The following is a 24230-nucleotide window of genomic DNA, read 5'->3' as shown; positions in this document are numbered from 1 at the left end:
AGTATGCATGCCATCCAAATACATTATTAAAACCTTCTAAATTCAAAATGTCTGCGTTTTCCAGAAGTAGCCATTCTTTCAACCAGCAAAAAGCTGCTGATTCATAGTAAAGTTTAAGGTCTGGCAGGGCAAATCCGCCTCTTTCCTTTGCATCCGTTAATATTTTAAATTTTATTCTAGGCTTCTTGCCCTGCCAGACAAATCTAGAGATATCTCTCTGCCACTTCTTGAAACAGTCCATTTTGTCCAAAATTTGCAATGTTTGAAACAAAAATAACATTCTAGGCAATATGATATATAGTTTATTTACACATAAAGCCTAAGATGGAGGGGCTCACAGCATTCACACCCCAAAAAGTCTTGCTTCTCCCAGTCACAGCCTTGGCTTCCAGCAGAAATCAAGCATGGCTGTGTCTCTCTATCTTCTGCCTGCTCCTAGCTCTCAGCTCACAAACAACTGCCCTGGTTACTGTCCTTCTAAGCCTAAGTACAAGCCAAGTAAAGAGGGGGAAAGCCCCCCCTCCGATTTGCCCAGAGGGCACAATCACTTCTTTTGTTATACTAATGGTGGTCTGTAAGTGGCAACTATGGCCATTCTCTCACGAACTTCCTGCCTAGTTCAACCATGGAATCCTCCATAAGATTTTACCCCTTGCTGGATCTGGGACCCCAAGAATTAGAAGGAACTCAAGCATAATGCAGACCCCAAACTCACAACAGAATTTTTTGCTGCTTGCCGAGCCCTTTCAGAAAACAGTTACAAAACTTGATTCTAGTTGTGCACTTTTTATGCTGACTCCTCTTTTGCATGGTTTGTATACATTTTTCGATTACAAAAAAAACTATTTATGTTCTTCATTTGCTTTATTGTGCACCTCACCGTGAGAAATGGCTGTAACTATCCCATGCACCCATACGGTGCAAACCACTATAGTCAGTGGCGTAGCGTGGGTTGTCAGCACCCGGGGCAAGTAATTTGCGCCCCCTAACCCGTGGATTTGCGCCCCCTAACCCTAACCCCCAGATGTTGCGCCCGGTGCGGCCGGCCCCCCCTGCACCCCCAACGCTACGCCACTGACTATAGTAGACAAGGAGTCTGAATTGGGCCATAGCAAGCCAAGCATGTACACATATATTTCTGGATCCAAACTAACAACATCAACAACAGTTTGGAGAAAAGGGTTGTAAGTGCTAATGAAGCAATGAAATAAAAATCAATGCAAACATTGGGACGAGGAAGATCCTAACTATGGGGTTGGACTGGGTCCCGTCCAACTCTACAATTCTGTGATTCTAAGATTGGACCCTGGTCCAATAACCAACGGCAGAGGCGACGAAGGGAGCGCATCTGCTTCACAGGCTCCGCCCCCAAGAGCCAAGAGAACGGGGGCTGATGTCACGACGGCGGCTGCGCTACCACCTCCAGGTGGGCAGGTGGCGCTGTCCTTCGGCGCGGAAGGACTCCAGGAAAAAAACCGGAGGGGGGCGGGGACAAAGAGCCTCTCTAGCCGCGCCAGTCCGTCCGTGGCCGGCGGCGGCGGCGGTGTTGGTGATGGCGGCTGTCCTGTCCCCGCGGGTGTGTGACAGCGACCCGGCCACGCCTGGAGCCCAGTCTCTCAAGGTGAGCGGGGCAGTAGCAGCAGCAGGAGGAGGCGGCCGTCCTCTCTCAGGCGACTCGGCCTGCCGGGGCGGGAGAATAAACAAATAAATAACGGGCGACCTCCGGCGAGAAACGGCAGGCTGTGAAGGGCTCTCGGCAGGGACCAACCGAGCGGCCCTGTGGCCTCGGCCGCCTCCCCGCCCCCGGGCTCATCCCTGAGGAAACGAAAGGAGCCTCCGCCCCTTCCGTTGCCTTGGAGACGAGTCTCCCAAAAGCCTCCGCGCCCCCAGCCTCCCCCTCCAAGGCTGATGGGCAGGAGCGCTTTCCTTGAAGTTGCTGCTTCGCTGTCTCCTTCGCTTTGTGTTTATTTCGCCCCCGCGGAGGGGAATCCAGTGGTTCTTGTATCCAGGATCCCATTGGATCTGAAGCTGCTCGGTTTCTGGCGAGGTTCCTTCATCATCCTCATCGTGAGCCTGTAGGCTGTACTGCTGCTGGGACTAAGAGTTGATGCTGCGCGTATGACTACATCACTAGGGATGGGGAACCTGCGATCCTCCGAATGGCGTTGGGCCAGTGGCGTAGCGTGGGGGGTGCCAGGGGTGCCGGCCGCACCGGGCGCAACATCTGGGGGGGCGCGAGTCCAGAGGGAAGGGACAAGTTCCTTCCTCCGCCGGGCTCCCCGCCGCCACCGCCAGCCTTGCGCCCTAGCGCGCGCGCCCCCCGCCGTCGCTGTGGCTGCGCTCCGCTCACTGCTCGCAGGAGGAGCAGCCGCTGCAGCAGCGCCGACGCCGCCACCGACGCCTGGCCGGGCACGGGCAACCTCTGCACCCTGCCGCCGCCGCCATCCCCTCGGCCCAGCCACAGGCGGCGGCTGCTTCTGCCTCCATCCTCCTCCGGGCAAGCAGCGTTGTTTGCGCGGCAGCGCCAGCGGCAACTCGCAGGTTAGGGGTTGGGGGGGGCGCAGATTACTTGCCTTGCCCCGGGTTAGGGGGCGCAAATTACTTGCGTTGCCCCGGGTGCTGACAACTCACGCTACGCCGCTGCGTTGGGCTCCCATCATTCCTGACCATTGGCCAAGCTGGCTGGGGCTAATGGAAGCCGGAGTGCCAACAACACCTGGAGGGCCACAAGTTCCCTGCCCACCCTTGGTCTAGCCACATTACAACCCCTCCGCGACATTTACATTTCGCTCGCAAGAAGTGTGTGTGTGTGTGTGTGTGTGTGTGTGTGTGTGTAAAAGTGGACATATATTGCAAAGGATCTACGGCAGTGGCATAGAGCGCTCCCTCCACCATAGGACCCTTTTGTGGGATTCCTGTTAGGATTCCCCGGCGGCAGTGTCAAAATAGGTTTTGCCTTCACTGCAACAGTATCGCAAATGCCATTCACTACAGGAGTGAATGGCCGTGTTCACAGAGAAAGTAAAGGGTCTTTGGGGGACACCATGGGGTGGCAGATAAATTTGCTTCTGGTGGTAACCCCTCCTCCCCACTTTTAAGAACCCAAACTGCCTGTTCATCATAGCCCTATCCTGAGTTTTGTTTCTTGGTTTCTCTAGTGTTGGTAATTCCTTTTCATATACATAGTAGATTATCTTGTTACTGTCTTTCCCATATGGTTATCTACCTCTGCAAGCCTGTTTACTGGAAGTAAGTCCCACTGATGGGATTCTTTTCCAGCTTGTATATTTAGGATTTTAGTCTTACTGAAACATCATATAGCATTCCCTTTGGGGGCAGCATGATACTTTCAGCATATTTTCAGCTTCTGCAAATAATTATATCTCACACTGTCTCACACTATTTGCCGTAGTCTGATCCTATAAAATGGATTTAATCTAAGAAGTCCCTCTTACCCCAGCATACCTTGTTATATTATCACAGATTCTTGAATAGTGGTTTCCAAACTTATTTCCCTACAGACAACTTGAAAATTGCTGGTGGGATTGGCAGACCACATAATGATTTTTCTGTTTCTTGCAGTGATTGTAATTCCATAGAATACAAATTGTAATACAAATAACATATAAATTGTTGGAGTTGGAGAGCATTTCAAAACTGAATTCTGAACTTTTAAAATTGTGTTTCAGTTGTTTAATTTATTACTCTTTTAAAAGTTTTGTACTGTACTTTAATCTTTGGTTTCGTCTTTGTGAGCTAGCTAGAGAGCGTCTGTTATGGCTTTACAAATGCAGTAAATAAATAAAACAAATAGTCAGATCCTAAACTATTTAAAGCAGAAGCCAGGAAACCTTTTTCCCTTTTTGCCAAGGGCTTCGTTTCAAAGGTGGGGTGGTGGTGGTGGTGGTGGTAATCTGCTGGAAACCACTTTCTGGTGGTGGGTAGGGCCACCCTGCCTCTCTCCACCACCCCAGCTTCAGGAGCTGCTGCTTCAAATTGCTCAGGGCCATGAAGTGGCAGTTCTCAGCTGAGCTTGCTTCCTGAAAATTTCTGTCAGAAAAAGGGAGAGGAAGCATCAAGAGACACCCACTGATTGTGGGCCAGGGAGGAGGGGTTGAGGCTGAGGAGAGGATGCAGACTGGATGGGGATGTATGCCATGGGCAGGTCATTCCTCAATCTTGATTTAGGGTCTTAAAATCCAGAATAATTATATTCAAGGTCTCTGATGTGTATGTGTTGTAAGTCAACATTTGTCGCTTTGCTCTTTATATAGGATGATACAGAAGAGAATTCAAACGATGGCAGCCAACCATCAAAAAGACGACGCATGGGCTCAGGGGACAGCTCCCGAAGTTGTGAAACTTCAAGTCAGGACCTTAGGTATTATCATGCATTCTGTTTTTTTCTTCTCTAGATGCATATGGTATGAAACCTTTCCCAATATGTTCCAGATCTGAAATTTTGTACTCATGCAGTCAGAGATGGTTACTATAGGAATTTGAAAGTAGATTGTAAGTACTTTTCTTTCTCAAAAAGGTACACCGGAACTGTGCCTCTTATTATTTAGTTGCCTCACTCTACCTAGAAAGTCAAAATTTGGGGTTTTCTTTTTTTATAAAAAGAAGCAGCATATTATAGGACACCATTCCTAACCTGCAAATGGGGCATTTTAACATCTAACAGTTGGAACACAGTCCATGAAATAAAGGGCAGTTTTTAAAATTTATATTCTAAAAATAAAAATTCCACCTGAAGTGTGTCCAGGTGGTTAACAATTTAAACAAACAAACAAACAAACAAACAAACAAACAAACAAACAATTCTTCTATGGAGCAAGTGAAATGGCATGTGGGATAAAATGATGGACTGTGGATTGGAGGGTTATTGGTTTGCTTGTTTTTTCTGTTCTTGTTTTTATTATGTATTTCATTTTTATCTTGTAGTTTCATGTTGTGAACTGCTCTGAGATCTACTGGTGAAGGACATATAATTATATTATTACAAATTTAAGAATTAATTAATTAATCAAACACTGGTTGTTTCAAGCTTGATCTTTATGTGTTTAGCTTTAGCTACTTTCCAGCTGAAAACCTGATAGAGTACAAATGGCCACCTGATGAAACTGGAGAATACTATATGCTTCAAGAGCAAGTCAGTGAATACTTGGGTGTGACCTCCTTTAAGCGAAAATATCCAGGTATTAATGTTAGAAACCCTTATGTGAAGTGTTACAAATCAAATGTGTATCCATGAGGATGTATGAATGTGTTTTCATCTAGGACTATTGAGGCTCCTATTATTTTGCTCTTGACTACAGAATTCCTCAGCTTCCTTTGGGAATGTATTATACGAGAATGGCACGTTTGGTTTTTGTCTCTTTTTTCATTGAAATCTATGAAAACATATTTTACATTTTAAAATGTTATTTTTGTGATGTTTGTCTGCTGTCTTGAGTGCCTGACTTGGTATACTTTGAAAAGATGAGGCTTTTAAGCAATTCTGTTCATTTTTTTAACCCTTTAATAAAAAAGAATAGAGATAATATTTTATTTGTTCTTCACAGTAATGAACATTTCAGTTGTTTGGTTTCCACAGATTGTTGCTGGTAGTCTTGAGCCAGTTACTGTCATTCAACCTCAGGTTCCCTCTGTGTCAATAAGGGAACAATGAGGACATTCCTCACAACATGACTGTGAGCATGAAGGATAAGCAGCAACAAAGGAAGCAAAAGTTATTGTACTTCCTGTGCAATTGTGGAATCGCACATCTACTTTATGATCAGATGTGGGAGCACCACGTATTCTTGGAACTTGTGCATTTTGCTGCATAGATGATGTATGAGTCCATGCTTCATAGTTGCAGAGAAAGCACAACAGATGAATGGGCAAGTCATTCAGATCTCTTCCGTTACAACTTGTTTGAATGCCTGTAACTACCTTTAATTTGAGCAGGGGGGCTTTTACAGCACATTCTCAATTTTTGTGTATAAGTAGACTTGCCCCTGTTCTTGACTTAGTGAAAAGGTGGGCTAGGGAAAGCAGTAGTGACTTCCCTCCCCTGGCCCAACATGCTTCTCAGGTTTGGTAAAGGCAAAAAGCATAATATTCCCTGCATGGGTTATCTTATTATTGTTTCCTGAGACAGAAGCAGTAACTTTCTATTACAAGTACTTGAGTGAAATTTAACTGTAACACAGGTATATTTATTTTGTACTTTTGGAGAGGTTGCAAAAATCCTTTACACTTTCTTTTTTACTACTTTCCCTCCCTTTTCCTGGAGATTTAGAAAGACGAGATCTATCTCACAAAGAGAAACTCTACCTCAGAGAGTTAAATGTCATTACAGAAACACAGTGTACCTTAGGTAAGGACAAAAAGGGCATTTTTTCCTTTAAAAAAAATGAAGTATGTAAACATTTCCAAGAGAGTAAAATGTAGGAGAGATTATTCAGTTTTTACCTTTTTAACAATAAACTTGCGAAGATGTGGAAATTGTTATTCAAAAGATCTTTACTTCATTGCTCCTTAAAGTGGATTGGGAATAAACTGTGAAAATATGTAATATGTTTAGCTAAGCCTTATGATTATATTATTATTATTTATTTATTTATGTAACTGCTTGAGACCACTATAGGCTTCAAAGCAGTTTACAAAATATAAAAATCAGTTACGCTAATATAAAATGTAAAAATCCATAATTAAAATAGACAATAAAACAGTACAGCAGTTGGAGCAGGAGATGTCACAACTTGATTCTGAAGTTCTTTGGGGGTGAATCATTGTGCAGTTGTCACACACGCTTTGCACTGCACTGATGCTCTAAGTTAAGATGGCTACAAATCTTTAAAAAGAGCTAAAACCCCCAAAGCCCTTAATTTTGTCTCTTATTTTGTAATGAAATTGCACAAGTGACTTTTTGATGTGACCTAGGTCTCACAGCCTTACGCAGTGATGAAGTAATTGATCTGATGATTAAAGAATACCCGGCGAAACATGCTGAGTACTCTGTCATACTTCAAGAAAAAGAACGCCAGCGAATAACCGATCACTATAAAGAGTATTCTGTAAGTTCTGTCTCCAAATTTATTTGTGAAGATGTTTACAATCTTGGAACGTATTAAATGTCTTTTGGGATAGATAGCTTCTGCAGCTTGTGAACTAATGGAAAAAAAAAATCTGTTTCAGCAAATGCAACAGCAGAACACACAGAAAGTTGAAGCAAGTAAAGTTCCAGAATACATTAAGAAAGCTGCCAAGAAAGCCGCCGAGTTCAACAGCAACTTAAACCGGGAACGAATGGAAGAAAGAAGGGCCTATTTTGATTTACAGACACATGTAGGATGGCTTAACTTTTTTGCTCAAATGACTATAGGTAGCTTCTTGTTACCTATAGTAAAGATGCCAGATTGGGGGAGGGGGGAGGTGTTGGAAAATATAGCATTTTATTTAAACCTCAGTAGATATTTCTCAGGAGAGAGAATACAGTTGGAAGTTATTTATCCAGTTTTTTTCTTGGTTGACCAGGGAACTGCCTTTCTCAGATCTTGCCACTGCCCTCTGGAGTAGCCCAGTAGTCACCACTGGTTTACAACAGTGAAACATTATTTTGATTACTCCAGACTGAAATCTCTGTGAACTCACCCTCTTTTACTCTTGATGCTTTGAGATGCACAACAAGGTTTTGCCATCCCTATATTGCTTCACTTCCAGTACAATTGCTCCCTTTTTGTTTATAAAAAGAAATATGAAAATGGAATAATCAGCGTTTCAGATCACGAATGCATTTTAGCAATATTCATTCTTTATGTTTTATTTTGTATTCTGTTCTGATGGAAAAGATAAGGAATTTTATTTTATTTTATGGGAGCACATAGGAAAACTGCCACTTCAGGTGTGTTTCTTGAACCTTAATTCTGTACACAGAGTGGGGAACTTGGACCATGTTCTTTCCCCTCTCCCTGCCCCTCAGCCACAGTGTAAAGCGATTAGGAGTATGGATCTGCTTGCCCTAATCCCCTCTTAGGCTGATTGATGCAATTACACAGCAAAATTCTGGGATGTGGAATGGAGGGTCACACTACAGATATTCCTACAAGATATGCATATGCCATACCATTGTGATCCAGAAAACACATAAATATATCTGTACATACATGCAGCCCAGGTCACATTATTTAACATGTACCTGGGGGTGCACGCAATACTAATGCCTCACCGTCTGTACAGAATTTTTAATCAGTAGCTGCGTGATCCACTCCTTGGGATGTGATCCACTCCTTGGGGTATGGAAGATCTGGTAATTTTATCCAATCTATTGGAATTGAATCTCAGGTTATACGATGCATTATGCCTGAGGGCGAGTTGGCAACAGAAATTTCATAGTTCCAATGAATCTAGCTAAATGATCATTTGGAATCCACTTTGTTAAATGTAGGAAATGAGCTCCTTATTTTTTCTGTTAACAATCCAGGTTATCCAGGTGCCTCAAGGAAAATATAAAATTTTACCTACAGAAAGGACAAAGGTTAGTCCTTATCCAGTGTCTCTCATACCAGGCCAGTTTCAGGAGTACTATAAAAGGTAATTGTAAAAATAATGAAATAACATCTGTTCTGCTGTAGCTGATTGTTTTATTTCTTGAAAGCATTTTACTGTGCTGTTCAGCCAGTGGGGAAGAAAGGCTGTCAGAGCAGCTTGCAAATATCAGTAATGAAACAGTCCCTGCCTTTAGGCTTGTTATCTAAAAGTCACAACACAAAAGGAAAAGTTCTTGTGAAAGTGGTGGGGAAAGCAAACAAGCACTAATTCTTTATTGCTTTAGGAAAATGTAGCTTGTAGAAATAAAAAACCCCAAATATATATAAGGGAATTACATACTTTTAAAGGGCAAGCTTGGCAAACCTGGCTTAGTTACCTCTATATAAATATAGAATAACAAAATATAAGAATTGCCTTGTTCAGCATGTACTTTAGATTGGATTCCTGTGTCACTCCAAATTGCATGGCAATGGTGTACAGTACGTAGGGTCTACAGAACATATCCCTTTATATACAATGCTTTCACAAATTTTACTTGCATGAATTCTGTTATACACATGGTGGCTATCCTGGGAATGGTTGCAGTGCAGGAGGGGGAGAGACTAAGGTAGAAGGGACAGAGGCTCACAGAGGCATAATAATAATAATAATAATAATAATAATAATAATAATAATAATTATGATTATTATTATTATTTTTTTATTTATACCCCACCCTCCCCAGCCAAGACTGGGCTCAGGGCGGCTAACAACCAATAATAAAAACAAGTTGATTAAAATACAATTTAAAAAACAAGATTAAAATACAACATTAAAACATTAGGATGCAGCCTCTTCACAGGAGAAAGGAAAAAGAAAAAGGGGGAGGGAATCAAACTGATTCTAAGCCAAAGGCCAGGCGGAACAACTCTATCTTACAGGTCCTGTGGAAGACACCTGAAAGATTAGCAGGGAAGCAGATGGAGGAAGAAGAAACCCTGGTTCCCTTGGTTGTGGAATGGAGCAGAGGTGGACAGAGAGAGATGTAGGCAGAATAAAAATGCTGGAGTGGATCTGAGATGAAGCTGCAGCTTCTGACTGCTTCTCACCCTGTCTACCTTTCTTCTCCCTTCTGCAGCAGAGGAAACCAGGTTTCTTCTTCCTTTTTCTGCCTCTACCGCTTCCCTGCTTATCTTGCCTCCAAGGGAGCCAGATTTCTTCTTCCCCCATGTGCCTTCACTGCTTCCTCGCTTATTTCACATCCTTCATCCTCTGGCAGTGGAGACACAGAGAGGTCTTCCATGTGGGGGCTCCCCCACTTCCAGCCAGCAGCTTTTGACTATGTGGCAATTTTGCATATGCATGAAATCAAACTGTATATAAAATTGTTTGTGACCTTTCAGATACAAATTTATTCATCTTAGTTGAATCACTGACAAGTAGTTTTTGAAGTCCAACCTGTTTGTATTATCCCTTATTGCCACACATAGTGTATGCATAGTGTATCAAAAGATCTATATAAATGGGACTGAAAATAATTACTTCTTCACTTCAGATACTCTCCAGATGAGCTTCGATATTTGCCGCTCAATACAGCTCTTTATGAGCCTCCCTTAGATCCAGAGCTGCCTGCACTGGATAGTGATGGGGATTCTGATGATGCAGAAGAGCGTGGTGATGAAAAGAGGAAAATCAAAGGCAATTCGGTGAGCTAAAGTAGTGTTTGCCTATGTATGTATGCTTTTATATATAGCTAGATTAACAGAAACTTCGAAAATACAGAGGATAAATACCCTATTATCCAAGTGTTTTGTACGAATAAAGCACTAGAGATATTTTTGAATTGTATTCTTGTCTATATACCTATTGTTGTTTCTGGTTGAGGTCCTATCAATTAACCTTGTGCCATTCTTAAGACTTGTTAAATGTGATTCCTAGCACTCCATCAACAGAGCGCTGGACTGAAGGGCCAGGCTATTAGTTATTTCATTGGGTACCTCTGTGGTGAATAAGTGCCCTATTCTTCAGAGTAAAGAAAGCGAAGTTTGAAGTTTAGAAAGAGATCATTTTTTCCTTTGTCCACTCCAAGCAAACCAACAAAATGATGGTGCTTTTGTTATAGGACAACTCATCTGGCAATGTGTCTGAAGGTGAATGCCCCGCCGAAAACCAGGAGGAACCTATTCAGGGAAGACAAAAAACAAGAGAGAAAAACTCTACACCAAGAAAAGAGGGTTCCAAACGATCTGTATCCAAGTCAGTTCCTGGGTACAAGGTAGAAGAAAAAAGCCCCTGACTCAGCTTCTTTACTGACCAGCCTCTCTCCCTGAAACATTTAACTTTGTTTTTTCAAAAATATGGAACTTCTGCTTACTATACTTGGCTAGCTGCTCTCCTGTTATGCATTCCTGTTCGCTTCTTTACTTCCTGTTGCTTTATTTTACTTGGGGCCTTACTGTTTGTTACCCTGGCTGTGGAGTGGCTTCTATTTTCTATACTTAAATTGGTTCCTAAGCAACTGCAGCATGAAACCCCATTATAAAGGAAGTTTCCCCTCTCGTTTTGCAGGGTGGGGGGGTGTTCTGTTCTTTTATTGTCATTATAAGGTAGATGGTTACATATCAAATATCCCGTTGGGATTGAATTAAAATACCTTGCTCATGTGTGGACTGGACTGTAAAAAAGTTGCAAAAACTTTGCACATATATTTTCTTAACTCTTTACAGGTCAAAAGCATTTTAACTGCTTAGAAAGTGATTTGATAATAGTAATCTTAACATTTCCCTAGAATGTAGGATGCTGGGAACCTAGATTTGATTTGAGCAGCTCTGCACTGTTGTTTGCAGGGGAAATATTCAGCTAATCTTGTAAGAAACCATTTAGACAATACGTTTTCACCCTTACCTCTATGGGCAGTGAGGGTCAGGAGCTGCTCTTGGGACTCACATGCTTCCTCCAGGCCCCTTCTCCTAATTGTGTGAATAATGACTAAACTTGAAGGTCTCCACATTTGAATGTGAGCATCTCCCTAACCTTGCCAGTATATAGATATCCAACTCTGTAATTTAGAAAATGGTTCCGTATCATAGGGTAGGGGAGATTGTGGACTAAAAAATGGGATCTCCTGCTGCGGTCACATTGTGTGTTCAATTATGGGGCGGGGGGGTAGTAGAGAGAAAGTATGTGATCCTGAGATTGCCTGTGATATCATTGCACAGAGAGGTGAGTGGGGAAGCGGTAGTATCTGAACAGGTCCAGAATCTCAGAACCTTATCTTAAACTTGTCATGTTTGAACAGTGATGATTACATCCAGTTTTGTAATTATCAACGGATGGATTTCAGTCTAGGATGAAAAGTATTTTTCATATTTCAGTGGAAATACATGTATAGTGTTAAGGAAAATAAGAAGCAAGCTATTTGGTTTCCATTGAAACCAAGGGGATATTTGCTTTATACTATAGTTGGAAGAAGATAAGGCATGTGGATTGGAAAGGGTACAGGAAGAAAGTTAAGGATGGTAATTCTGAGTTGCCAGCATGATTGCTAAACAATGTCTAGCCTGAGAAGTTGTGTAGCACAAGTAACCTAATTTTAAAGTTCTGCAAACTGTTACCAAACTGCATCATTTATTTTAATTGCTTATTCCCCCCCCTCCCAATCAAACCGTTCACTTTCCAGTTTGCATTGCACAGCTTCTGTTGGAAAAGACTTGCAGGAATACTGTTTCAACAGGATAAATGCATACTTTTAGACTATATTACAGAAATGTTATATGTCATCTATAGCTCATTTCAGGAATAATTTTACATGATGCAAATAAGAGATTTAAAGTTTTGCAGAACATGTCTATTTTTACATATTTGCATTGCAAAATGTTTACTTTATTGCAGACTTAAACTCATGCCAGTAATGTAATTTTATGAAATCCAAAGATGAAGCTTGAAAGGCTTAGAAGCATTTTTGAACTTTAAGTATTATGTGAACAAAGTCCATAAGATTCAGCAAATGTTTGGCTAGTCTTTCATTGTGAAGGGATAGCATAAAGAAGTGATTGGCAAGTCTTGTGACTGCTAAAGATACAACTATCTTTTTTCAGTACTTGGATTCAAAAATGGATCCCAGTGATTGCTGCTCACTGGTTCAAAAGCATATTCTAGTAAGTCTAGATGAATCACAGGAAAGCTCTATGTAAGATCTCCTGTCGTGAATGCTTATTGTGCTCTCGCTGCTGCCATTTATTTCAATGGTGCTGCTGTTGGAGTCTTTGGTGCATTGGGCCCCAAGAAGACAGCACAAACTACTTTGAAAACACAATGATGCCAACAACCCACCCACCCTCCTCCACAATTTATGGATATTCTCACTATAACTTACACTTCCCTGAATGTAAGGCCAGGATGATTTTAAACACATGATAGATTTTATGGAGCTGATTAAAACATGACAGATAGATAGATAACTATCTATAACAGGTATTTCTTTTATACATTATGTGCTGAAAATGGGACTTCAACTAATGTCCCAGGAATATATAATGATTTTATTATGCAACATGCACTATCCATTTATCATCCTTTACCAATTTTTAAATTACAATATTCACTCTAAAACTAAAATTCAAGCTTAAGAAGATTTACAATATCCAGGCATACTGTTGTTATGCCACAGAAAGCAAATGTTAAGAGTTTTTCTTCTTTTAACTTCTGTTTAACTTTTACTATTTTTAAACTATTGAAACATTTTTTCCTCCTCATGATATACCATTCCTATATAGCCATTAATTTTTACTGCAATTGATGAAGGACTGGCTGTTATAATTGCACATGCAGTATTCTTTTCTCAGAATAAGGGAGATTTGCACATATGTTAAGTTGAGCATGTAGCAAGAGACTGACTTGCCCTTTCCCCCATCCCAGAATTTTTCAATTTACATTCCGTTGCTATGAAAACGGGAAGAACTTATTTTCTGGCAAAGTAATTTTCGGAAACATGGCGTGCTTGTAAACTATTTTTGATTTAGTTACAGTTTAGCTGCTGAAATTCCATTGCTCCTTGTTCAAGTGTAACATTTCTGGTCCAAGAAACCATGGTTTGGGAGTGGGAGCAAGCAAAGAGTTTGAGCTCTCCATTTTCCCCATCCGTCATTTGCCAAACCTGGAAACTGTAGTTTAACGCACCAGGAAATCTTCATGGAATCTGCAAAGCATTGAAATAAATGCACTTAATTTATTTCTGTGGATCCATTCCTAGAATGACTAGGTCAGATATAATCCCAAAGGGTGATAGTCAACCAAGTTTTACTCAGAGCAACCTTTTGAAATTAATGGACCTAATCTTGTCATGTTCATTAATTTCAAGAAGTCTACTCTGAGTAAGATTTAGTTGGATTAAACCCTGGACCAGGGATGCTACATATGAACCAGGCCAGTGTTTTCAATGGGATTTAATCAGCTTGTGTCTGGATTGCAGCCTTTGTCATAAAACCAATTTTGGGAGCAGCAAGCCAGGAACTCTTTTTCCCCCTCACCTCTTTTGTCGAGTTGAATATGATTAGGAGAACAATATGTCAAACAGTGTTTTCCAACGTTCCCGCAAAGCCATTTTTATTTTTCTGTTTTCACTTAAAATTGCTTTGAAATGTGAACCGGCTTTCCTTTCTATTTCATTTTGATAGAGGAACACTCCAATGTCTTTGGAGGGTCTTTAACTAGTACGCTGTGACTATTTCACTCCTAGTTTTGTGGAACTAGGACTAGGGGGAAATGTTATTAATAACTGCACCTTCACCAGTGTTTTCACATTTAAGTATCATAGTATTAACTGCACATACTACAGCACAGATCTAGTGACTCAAAGGTTGTTTTGCTTTGGGTGACTGAAAGAGAGGTTGCTACTGTGTACTACATCAGTAGAATATACATATGGTAAAGAGAATTAGAGAAGTGCACTTGCTGTTTTGTTTTATATTGATATAACTTAAAACACAAACATTACTCATAGAATGTAGCAATACAAGAGGGAGATCATTGCAGGAATGAGGTTTAATATTTTGTTGGTAGGCGCAGGGTATAAAAAGGTATAAAAGTAGGAGTAGAATAGGTAATAGAAAATTTTTATATGTATGTTTTCTCTTTCGTGGTATTTATTATTTTGTAGAGACATTTGTGAATGTTAGTCTCCTTTTATCATTCAATTATATTTATGTATAAAACAGGTGGACTATGCTTTTTTAAAAAATAAATAAGCAAAAAATTATTCATGAATGCTTCTGTCATCTTTTGGAAAACAAGCTGTTTATAAATGCCTTGTGGGTATTTAAACAAACCTCTGGAGGCCAGGCAAGTTAAAGTGCTCTGAAGCCCTAGTTTAATTTAGATATTCAAATATTCTAGGAAACCAGACTAAGGCTTATTAGTATGTACTTCTCTGCGGTTTAGAAATTATTAGGAAATACTGGGTTAAAATTTTTAAAAATCAGTGTTAAGGTTTGATTTTTCACTTTTATTTTGCTTATACAATAAGTTCTAAAGAACCTACAGTGGTACCTCGGGTTAAGTACTTAATTCGTTCTGGAGGTCCATTCTTAACCTGAAACTGTTCTTAACCTGAAGCACCACTTTAGCTAATGGGGCCTCCCGCTGTACCTGCGCCACCGGAGCACGATTTCTGTTCTCATCCTGAAGCAAAGTTCTTAACCCGAGGTAGTATTTCTGGGTTAGCGGAGTCTGTAACCTGAAGCGTATGTAACCCGAGGTACCACTGTAGTTTTCTGCATTTGATAAGCAAAGTTTTTATAAACCAGTACTTTTCATTACTTAACAGCAATCAGAACATCTCAAATCTATGCTGCTTCTCTCAGCAGAACCAAAACATTACTGACAGGGATGTGTATTTAGCAAGGGTAGCTGTTAACATTTCATTGTCTGAATGTTTAGAAAACTAGCATAAGAGACCATTCCACATTAATTTGTTTAAAGCTCCTCCTCCTTTCCTTATTGGCTTTGCAAAGTTCTACCTGCTCACACTTCTCACTCTTTCAAAGCTGGGGATATGTTCAGACGTTTTGGTGCTTGTTTTGCTAAGCAAATACGGTTCTTCTTCAAAGCAAAAACTTCTAGTTATACCAAATAAGCAAGTTCACACCAGGAGGTTCCCATTCTGCTAACGTAACATGACAAGGTGTTTCAGGTACAGATACATACAGTATCTCTTAATGCCAGCAGAAGCTGCCCTTGTATGTAGACAATGATACAGTATGCAAACTCAATGGCATAAGGGATAGAATTGGTATCTACCCTGTTCAAGGGTGGTATGAGCTAGAGTTCCCTCTGTCACATAACGACAAAGAATAACAGGGGACAGTGTTTTGCACATTGAAAGTGCAGACAGTTGTCGGGACGAACCAAACCGGCTGCAGTCTGTGGGACTAAGTTGGCTATATATTTAAAACCTGCTCTCTATTTCTGAGCTTACATTTGCTAGCGACGGGGTCAGATTTTGTTTCACATGCCCACAGCTAAGTGTCCAATTGCAGCTTGCTTCATTTCGGCATTGGCTTCAACTGATAAACACGAGATAACGTAGCAGGCTTCAATCAGCAAGACTCAGCTGTGCTGGGAAACATTTCTGCCTATGGCTTTGCTGAAGTTCAGGTCTCTAGATTCAAGATCTGCCTTTCAGGAGCGAAAATACTAGGCTGGCTGGGTCATTTGTTTGAGTTGATGTTAAGACAGCACCTTTATACTACTATGAATTACTCTATACTGTATAGTGAATCATCTCACTGGTCTTAATAACATTGTTGCCAGTGGCTTTTTGCAAGACTTTAGTATTAAGGCAACACACAACACTATGAACTGCTAATTAATTCAGTTCAGAATGTTTTGCCAAATATCTTAGTAGAAGGCAAAAAGCATAATATATGATTTAGCATATATATTTTATATTTATAGTTCAAATAATATGAATTGCAATTCAAGAGACGTTCCCACGTTAGTGATTTTCATGCATCATGTGCAGGCTATAGACAAACCGTAATATTATTAGAAATTATCAACATTTTTCTTTGTAAAATTCATATTCATCGTGTAATTTGAGCATTTGATTGACATTTTTAAATGAAAGTTTTAATTACATATGCTTTCTCTGGCTGGGATACATTTTGTAAACTATACATGTACATGTTTTGAATAGTTTGTTCATTTCTGTATCCAGTATAATCAATGCTTGCCAATTTTTAATCATTCCCTTTGATCCACACCACTCACAAGGTTCATTAATTTATAAAGGTTAAAATAAGTACATTTTATTAAAAAACAAAAACAAAAACCTGTTCTCAATTCTTCTGGAATGAATTTATAGCCCTCTTCTACCCTTCCAGCCAAAGGCCATTCCAAATGCTATATGTGGAATTTGTCTGAAGGGTAAGGAGTCCAACAAGAAAGGGAAGGCTGAAGCACTTATACACTGCTCCCAGTGTGAAAACAGTGGTAAGTAACAGAATCTGCTTTGAATAAATCTCTAAATATTTAAAGTGATGACCCATTTTAAAGAACAACCTGCAATGCAGAATCAAACTAATACTTTTGCAATTTTTTTTAAAAGTTAATTTAGCATATCTGAAATGTTGAAACGAACTCAAAATGTTCTGTGAAATAAACCATTTTAATTATTCTCATTAAAGATGCTTCATTTGACCATTCTAGTAACGATACTGGTTTTGATCTAGGCCACCCATCCTGTCTGGATATGTCTGCAGAGCTTGTTGCAATAATTAAGACCTACCCTTGGCAATGTATGGAGTGTAAAACATGCATTATATGTGGGCAACCTCACCATGAGGAAGAAATGATGTTCTGTGATGTGTGTGACCGTGGCTATCATACGTTTTGTGTGGGGCTTGGTGCTATTCCAACAGGTAATTATATAAGTTACTCTTGTTCAGAGATTGAACCAAGATCCAAGATTAATGAAGCACAATCTTGCTTACTCTTTTCAGAAAGCTCAGATCTCAACATTTTGTATGTCACTTGTATCTATTTTAGTGAAATCTCGGAGGCAGCTATTTCTTACACGCTTCATTTACTCTCTCAATTCTTGTTCATAAAAAGTGTTTGCAATTCAGGATTTAACAGTATGATAATAAACATTTAAAGAAGTAAAAAGATTGGAGATGGGAAGTCGGATGTCAGAAACTTAACTAGAGAGAAGCTGACATCTGATGAAAATTATTTTCAATGGGTTTGGCAGTGCAGTTGTTTCATTGAACTGACACCTTCTCTTCCCCCCTCCTCCAATCCCACACCCAGTGTGTAGTTTAAGTTTATGTGACTTTAATCAAGTAGAAATGGTCAGTGTTGTAAGCCACTGAAAGCTTTTCAGAAACACATCATAAATCAAACAGGTTTTTGAAGCTAGCGAAAAATGTAGGTGGTTCTTTATCAAACAGCAGATGTTATACCCATTCAGGCATGTAATTATACTTTACAAACTGTTTTCTTCATTGGACAAAGGACATTAAAGCTAACCCAATCCCACTGTGCCTCATTCAGCATTTTGCTCTTTTCCTATAGCACATTCAATGAGTACCTACCTAAATTTACCTAGGGAAAATAATTAAGTAAGGTACTGCTGTCCCTACTTTCAAGCTTACTTAAGGAAATGAACAATAGTGTGCTGTTTCAATCTCAGAAGGAATCATTCTCAGTGCTGGTGCATGAATATTGTGTGATGCACTGATATTTAAGTAAACAAACTGAAGAGGCTCAGCACATACTTCTTGAACAATTCCCATGACTTGAGTGTCAACGGTATATCCAACCTTGAATAGCTTTCAGCGTATTATATAAAGAATTGAGAAGCAAGCACAGTTTCTTCCCACCATTGCATCTGTTTACCTGCCTGTGGGGAAGGAGGAAAAAATCTTCAAGGTCTCTGAAATTTAAGTTGCATGAAATTGAAAAATAACAGCCAAATTAAAAGCAAGTTTGCTTGAAAGCAAGCCCCACATCATTCATTGGGACACAGTCCCAAGAAAGTGGGCATATGATTGCAATCTTATTAACATTTGTGTCCTTCCGTACTCTGCTCCCCAAAAGCACTTGAAGTGAGTGACGATTTTATAGTAGCAAATGTTTGCTCTACTGTTAACTGACAACTCTAATTTTGTAGGTCGCTGGATTTGTGACTGTTGCGAAAGACAACCTCCAATACCCAGAGGCAGAGGAAGAAGAGGGAAGAACAGCAAAGAAGGCTAAAATCAATATTTACACTCTTTATATATAACTGCACAAAAACAAGTGCTAAGCTTGGTGCTATTTACCTACCACTCTGTATAAGGAAAAATACCACTCAAAATGTTTTTCACCAAATAAAGTTTTTAATATTAGGAGGACAGGGAAGGATACATTCTATTCCAGTAGCTTTGCTTGAAAATCCCATGCAAAGGGAAAGTGCCCAGTTGAAATTCTGTAAATCTATCAATTGTTTCATGGATACAGTGCTGCTGCATAGCAGTCGTTGCACAACAGACTTTATTTATTGCATAGCAATCACTTGTGTTCTCTGTCAAGCTCAAAGAAAAGGACTGAATCACTAGTTGGCAATTACTGTTTTCTGATGGGAGTTGCCTTTAAGCAGAGTACTAATGCCTGACAAGAAAAAAAATCCATCAAGTGGTACAAATCTCATATGATATAATGAATTTAGGTTTACAGCAAGAAATCATGTAGACCTTATATTGGTCATGCCGAATTATGTCTCTTAAATCAATGCTTCTCCCTTCAAACCACAAGAAAAGGAGGATAATTCATATTTTCTTTTTAAGGATGTTATATTGTATGAAAGCAGCCTTAGTTAAATGGCTTTCATGTTCCAAAAACTGCTAGCATTTAAAAATGGTATTTGCTCCTAGTGTATTCATACAGAAGAGGTTAAAGTATTTATAATTGAAATGTGCTGAAATACTGTATGGAAATTAGTCTTTTTACTATACTTAAAATCTTTGTATAGAAAATCAGTTTTATTCAAAGTCACAGTGAACTGTAAAATTCATATTTGACCCTGATCAGTTAAGAAAAAACTTATACAAATACTGTGCCTGTTGCAGTGTACCTGTGGGAAAAGTTTACAATACAAAAATTGTTATGGCTTTATTTCCCCCTCCCTGGCAAAGAAAGTATCAGTTAGTACTAATGCTCACATAATAGCATCCATTCAATTGTCTATATTGTTCACATGTGAAGCCTGTTGTCTAGCTCTGAATCTAAAACAGAATTTCAAGTATTAATTTTAATATTCCAATTAGTATAGTCCAGAAGACTGATTCTTCATCCTGAGACTCATCTTCTCTTGCATGAAACTGCTTCTGGTTCAAATCTGTATCTTCTGGATTGTAGGAGCCACCACCAAATGGAGATTCCACAACTGTTTGATCATAGTACACTTTCATTTCAAATTCACTTTCCAGATGAGAGGGATGGCCATAAATCCCTATTCCCACTGGACGGCGGAAGTGCGCTGGCACATAAACGACATCTTGACCGCAAGTTACTGACTGCAATTCATAATCATCAAAACTGGGGTGAAGGGTCACATCAGATACGTACAAGTCTGCATCCCCTTTTAAACTCTGCATCTGAAGCACTATCTTCCCTTCGTGATTTAACCTTAAGTAGCTGTAGTTTCCAGCACCAATCTGACCTTGAACCACATGAAGAAGAATCCATTCTTCAGGTATGTCTTCATCGTCATTATAAGCAGTCGCTATTAGAAGTCCTTGAAAAGCAAGCAGTATTACTAGGACCCTCTTGCAGTAGACTGCCATAACACCTGTGTTGGATATAGAAAAATCTTGTTCTGTCACTTGAAATTTTACTATCAAATAATAAGATTCCATTTCTCCAAGAGTAGCTATGAATATTTGTAGACAGTCAACATACTGTCTTTTAAGTAGCTGTAATAATTTGTGCTCTCTTAGCAATAACTACTACTCTCACATAACAGTTTGCACAGGTACACCAATGCAAGACAGTCGGTAAAGTTAACAAGGTAATCCAAATGGCACAAAGAGCCAAGCCACACATAATGCAAATATACTAAATACAACACAGTGAGCAATCTTAACTGCAGCCAGCCAGCACAGTGCAATCAACACCTCAACCAAAGCCCTGCCACTCATGGAGAGGTGGTGGTAGGAAAAACACTGCTATGCCAGCCAGAAGTACACATAGCAATGAGGTCTGATACTGTAAAGTAATGGCAGTGGGTGTGGTTCAGAATTCATTGGATTCTAGGCTGGCTCAGTCTCTCTCTCCCCCCCCCCCCTGCTGCCCCAGAGCCCCATTTTGCAGCCTCTGCATTAACTCTGAAGCTACCATGAGTGCAGAGAATACTACACAAGATATTGATCAGGTTTTGCATTGGTGTCATAGGCTGGTCCTACATAAAGGCTAAAACCCATTAAATTCTGAATAGCAAAAATACATGCCAATGTTATGAAAAGCATAAAAATTGGGAAATAAGGACACAGGCCAGAATACTACAAATATACAACAACTTCAATAAGAGGCAAAATTGCCTTTCATCATGAAATCCCAGCCAAGCAGTTTATGAAAATGCCCCAAGTCATACAATAAATCCACAAAACTAACCAATAACACAGTTAACAAAACAGCAGCACAGGACAGCAACATAGTTGGTGGGAAGTCCTCCACTTGGCTAAAAAGCCTGGATAAAGCGGTGCATCTTGACCAAAAATCCAAAAGCATATAATGATGCCACAAGACACAGCTTGGTGAGGAAATTATTCCACAACCTGGAGGCTACACCTGGCCAGCTCGATGTGGGAGCTAGCAAGCACGCCTTCAGATCTTTGGGGCCCCAAGTCAATTATGGCGTTTCAACAGCAGCACATGCAGTGGGTAGGAGCTGTCATTCTGACACCAGTGTTGCTGCCGCTTATCCGGACAGGAGCCCCTCGAGGTCACCGCCCCCAACCCTGTCCAGAGAAGCAGCGGCAACACCGGTTGTCACTGGCAGCTCCGCAACTCTGCCCCACCGCACCCATGTTTTGGCACCTCCAACTGGGCACGACAACCTGTGCAAATAAATCTTCCCCGAGACGGGCGAAGTCCGGGACACCCACCAGCAGCCTCGCTTTCCCTGGAAAGAGTTGCACCCAGTCTCGAAAGAGAAGCAGAGACAGCGGTGCTTCGACCCCACCTGTGGAACTCTGCACTTTCCGATTCCGAGAAGGAATTCGGGGCGGGGGGGGGGAGAAAGAGAAAGTGAGAAGGAAGGCTTTGTGGGCGGGAATCTCAAGGGGCGGGGAGAACGTGGAGCTCACTTTTGAGCGAAGGCTTTGCCCCCCCCCGCCTCCCTCGCAACCTGCCTCCTCCACATATCCTTCAGGGGGTCGGAAGAGCCCCCCCTTCTTCGCCCCAGAAGCAGCGGGGCGGGGGGAGGGGAGAGAAAACGAAAAGCTTCCCCGCCCCCTACACTCAGGCGCTGCTGTAAAAAGTGCCAAGCTGAGGAAGGGGAAGCCCACCAACTGCTGAAGCGTCCGCCCCACCGCCAACCTCCTCACCCGAGCCCGCGCTCACCCTAGCGCCGCGCCCCAGCTCACTCCGCTCGCCCACCGCCCACCATCGAAGAGGCCGCCGGAGCCTCTGACAGAAAGTCGAGCGCAGCTCCGTCCGCCTGCCCGCGCGCACGACGCACGCAGCGCTGTAACTCCGCGAGATTTGAGGCTGGAAACACCCGGGCCTGTTTCTAGACTTGCTGGTTTTCGTTCAGCCGAGGCGGGCAAGTGGGGCGGGGCAAGTGAGGGGCGGGGGAGGGGGAGCGACGTTGCCTCTTGCTGTCGTCATGGCAACCGGGCCACGAAGGGACGCAACGTGGGTGGATTCGGCTGTGCGGGACTCTTTCAAAAATATGTGAAACCTTGAGAATAGCCCGTGCGCTGTGTGTTTTATTTATCTATAAAAGTATTCATACGCCGCTATTAGTAACAATGAAAATCAGAGCGGTTTGCCACAATTATACGTAAAACTACATAATAAATACCTTATACAAATGCAACCCGTTTAGATACATGTGATTTGTTTGCGATGTGCTTGGCACCATTAGCTGGCTACTTTATTTTTTCTCAAACGGAGAAATCGCATTGCTGTTGCAAAGAAAGCAAGAACTAATAGCAGGCCTGGGCCAGGATGAAAAAGACCAGCGAAATACATCACGTCAGGTCCAAGAGCATAAAAAGCTTTTAGACGAAAACAAAAGTCTTCCCACTTTTTACCATCAATGCAAAAAAAGTTGGGAGTTATCCAAAAGCAGTAACAAACACGTTAAGGGATGTCATGATTCAGTAGTGGGACTTCAAACTGACAATGTTGCACAGAAAAACTTTATTAAAAGCTTTAATATGAAACCTTAATATGAAAAATAACTACAACCCAGAGACCCATATTCAGTATGTCCCCATGTCAAGTATATTTTTATTTGCACTGCATCTCCATCTGTGGAGCACCCTTGATAGCAGATGACTGCAAGTCACAAGAGACCCAGCATGGCTTAGGGATAACTTTTGCTAGGGAGTATGGTGCAATCTGCTTTCTACATAAGAGTATTAAAGCACTTAAGTGATTGTGACTGCTAAGTGGGTATTTGGGAGCAAGAAAGACTGTTCATAGGCCAGCTCCTAGCCATCATGAGATGGCGGAAGAGCCCACAAAGGCTCCAGGGTCCAGCTCTGCTTTCAAAACATTTGTCTCTCTTGCAAAATACTGGAAGACACAAGACTTGCCCACACTGGAAGAGTGGCAGACGCAGTTGTTGGACTACATGGAACTGGCTGAAATGACCGGCAGAATCCGAGATTTGGGAGAAGAAACAATGGAGGAGGATTGGAAAAAGTTCAAGGACTATTTACAAAAATATTATAAGTTATATGAATGTTAAGAATTTGCATGATTTGAAAAATCTAGCTTCAGCAACAAGATTCGGCGTTATGGGAAATTAGGTTATAAGTATGAAGGGACTAAGGTTTAAAATGACATTATATTTATATCAAGATAAAAGTAAATTGCTAATAAGTATTTTAAACCTAAAACGTAACTATTTGAAAGTACAAAGCAATGTATGAAACAAGATAATAATTTGTTGATATTTTTATTATAAAGAATGCAGGGTGAGGGGGACGTGGGGAAGTCCGGTTGGTGATGGAAAAATGTCTTGAAAAGATGGATTTTTTTTCTTTCTTTTTTTCTTTTTCTTTCTTCTTATTATATCTGACTTTATTTTTGTACCTGAGAAAAGCAATAAAAATATTTTACCTGCCAGCCATTTTGGGTGCTCGCTCCTCATCTGGTTCTCATTTTTTCATTCCTTGGTAAATATGTCAGCAGTTGCAGTGCCCAACTCCACCCCCTTATAGTGGGGGCAAGTGCATGCAATTGCAAATATGTAAGCACTGCTAGAAGTGAACTGGTTTAGAATGGGCTCTTTCCATAAATTTTAAATCAGTACATATTATTGGAAGATGGAAGCCACATGTTGTTCCAATTTCATGGTGTATAAATGGTCACAATATTAGACTTGGATATTCTTTCCTTGGCATATATGGTTTCTGTTAGAAAAGGTTGGTCCTTTGTCTTTGTAGGTAATCAGATTTGGAAGATTAATTTAGACATGAAAAACACAACATTTGGGCTGC

At 40.9% G+C, this 24230-nt stretch overlaps 2 protein-coding genes across 4 annotated transcripts; one reads left to right on the top strand and one right to left on the bottom strand.

The window, feature by feature from the left end:
* The first annotated feature begins 1378 nt into the window (after window positions 1–1378).
* PHF10 (PHD finger protein 10) lies at window positions 1379–18908 on the top strand. 2 transcript variants are annotated; one of them, XM_083496513.1, is made up of 12 exons: window positions 1379–1621; window positions 4275–4381; window positions 5068–5198; window positions 6287–6364; window positions 6931–7064; window positions 7186–7335; window positions 8471–8580; window positions 10073–10223; window positions 10640–10792; window positions 16899–17007; window positions 17247–17435; window positions 18689–18908. In XM_083496513.1, exons 1-12 carry the CDS (start codon window positions 1394–1396, stop codon window positions 18772–18774), a joined length of 1626 nt encoding a protein of 541 aa, XP_083352639.1. In that variant the 5' UTR covers window positions 1379–1393; the 3' UTR covers window positions 18775–18908. The 2 variants fall into 2 exon arrangements, with proteins under 2 accessions (XP_083352639.1, XP_083352638.1); XM_083496512.1 differs by having other exon boundaries at window positions 1465–1621; window positions 6281–6364.
* Window positions 18877–22258, bottom strand: LOC310703872 (UPF0669 protein C6orf120 homolog). Of its 2 annotated transcripts, none has more exons than XM_083496674.1 (2): window positions 22120–22258; window positions 18877–20347 (listed from the first exon to the last, which is right to left on the bottom strand). In XM_083496674.1, the coding sequence occupies exon 2, from the start codon at window positions 20340–20342 to the stop codon at window positions 19782–19784; it is 561 nt and encodes a 186-aa protein (XP_083352800.1). In that variant the 5' UTR covers window positions 20343–20347; window positions 22120–22258; the 3' UTR covers window positions 18877–19781. The 2 variants fall into 2 exon arrangements, with proteins under 2 accessions (XP_083352800.1, XP_083352801.1); XM_083496675.1 differs by lacking the exon at window positions 22120–22258 and adding an exon at window positions 21663–21784.
* Between the last annotated feature and the right edge of the window lie 1972 nt (window positions 22259–24230).

Source organism: Podarcis liolepis (assembly GCF_965112155.1).
Source record: "Podarcis liolepis genome assembly, chromosome: 3".
Classification (NCBI taxonomy): domain Eukaryota; kingdom Metazoa; phylum Chordata; class Lepidosauria; order Squamata; family Lacertidae; genus Podarcis; species Podarcis liolepis.
This window is presented reverse-complemented; position numbering and strand designations above follow the sequence as displayed.

Bases quoted from the DNA above. Each gene is read 5' to 3' on its own strand.
- LOC310703872 (XM_083496674.1), bottom strand. From the start codon at position 20,342: ATGGCAGTCTACTGCAAGAGGGTCCTAGTAATACTGCTTGCTTTTCAA.
- PHF10 (XM_083496513.1), top strand. From the start codon at position 1,394: ATGTCACGACGGCGGCTGCGCTACCACCTCCAGGTGGGCAGGTGGCGC. The intron at 4,382-5,067 runs GTATTATCATGC...TTATGTGTTTAG, and splicing joins ACTTCAAGTCAGGACCTTAG to CTTTAGCTACTTTCCAGCTG. The intron at 17,436-18,688 runs GTAATTATATAA...CTAATTTTGTAG, and splicing joins GCTTGGTGCTATTCCAACAG to GTCGCTGGATTTGTGACTGT.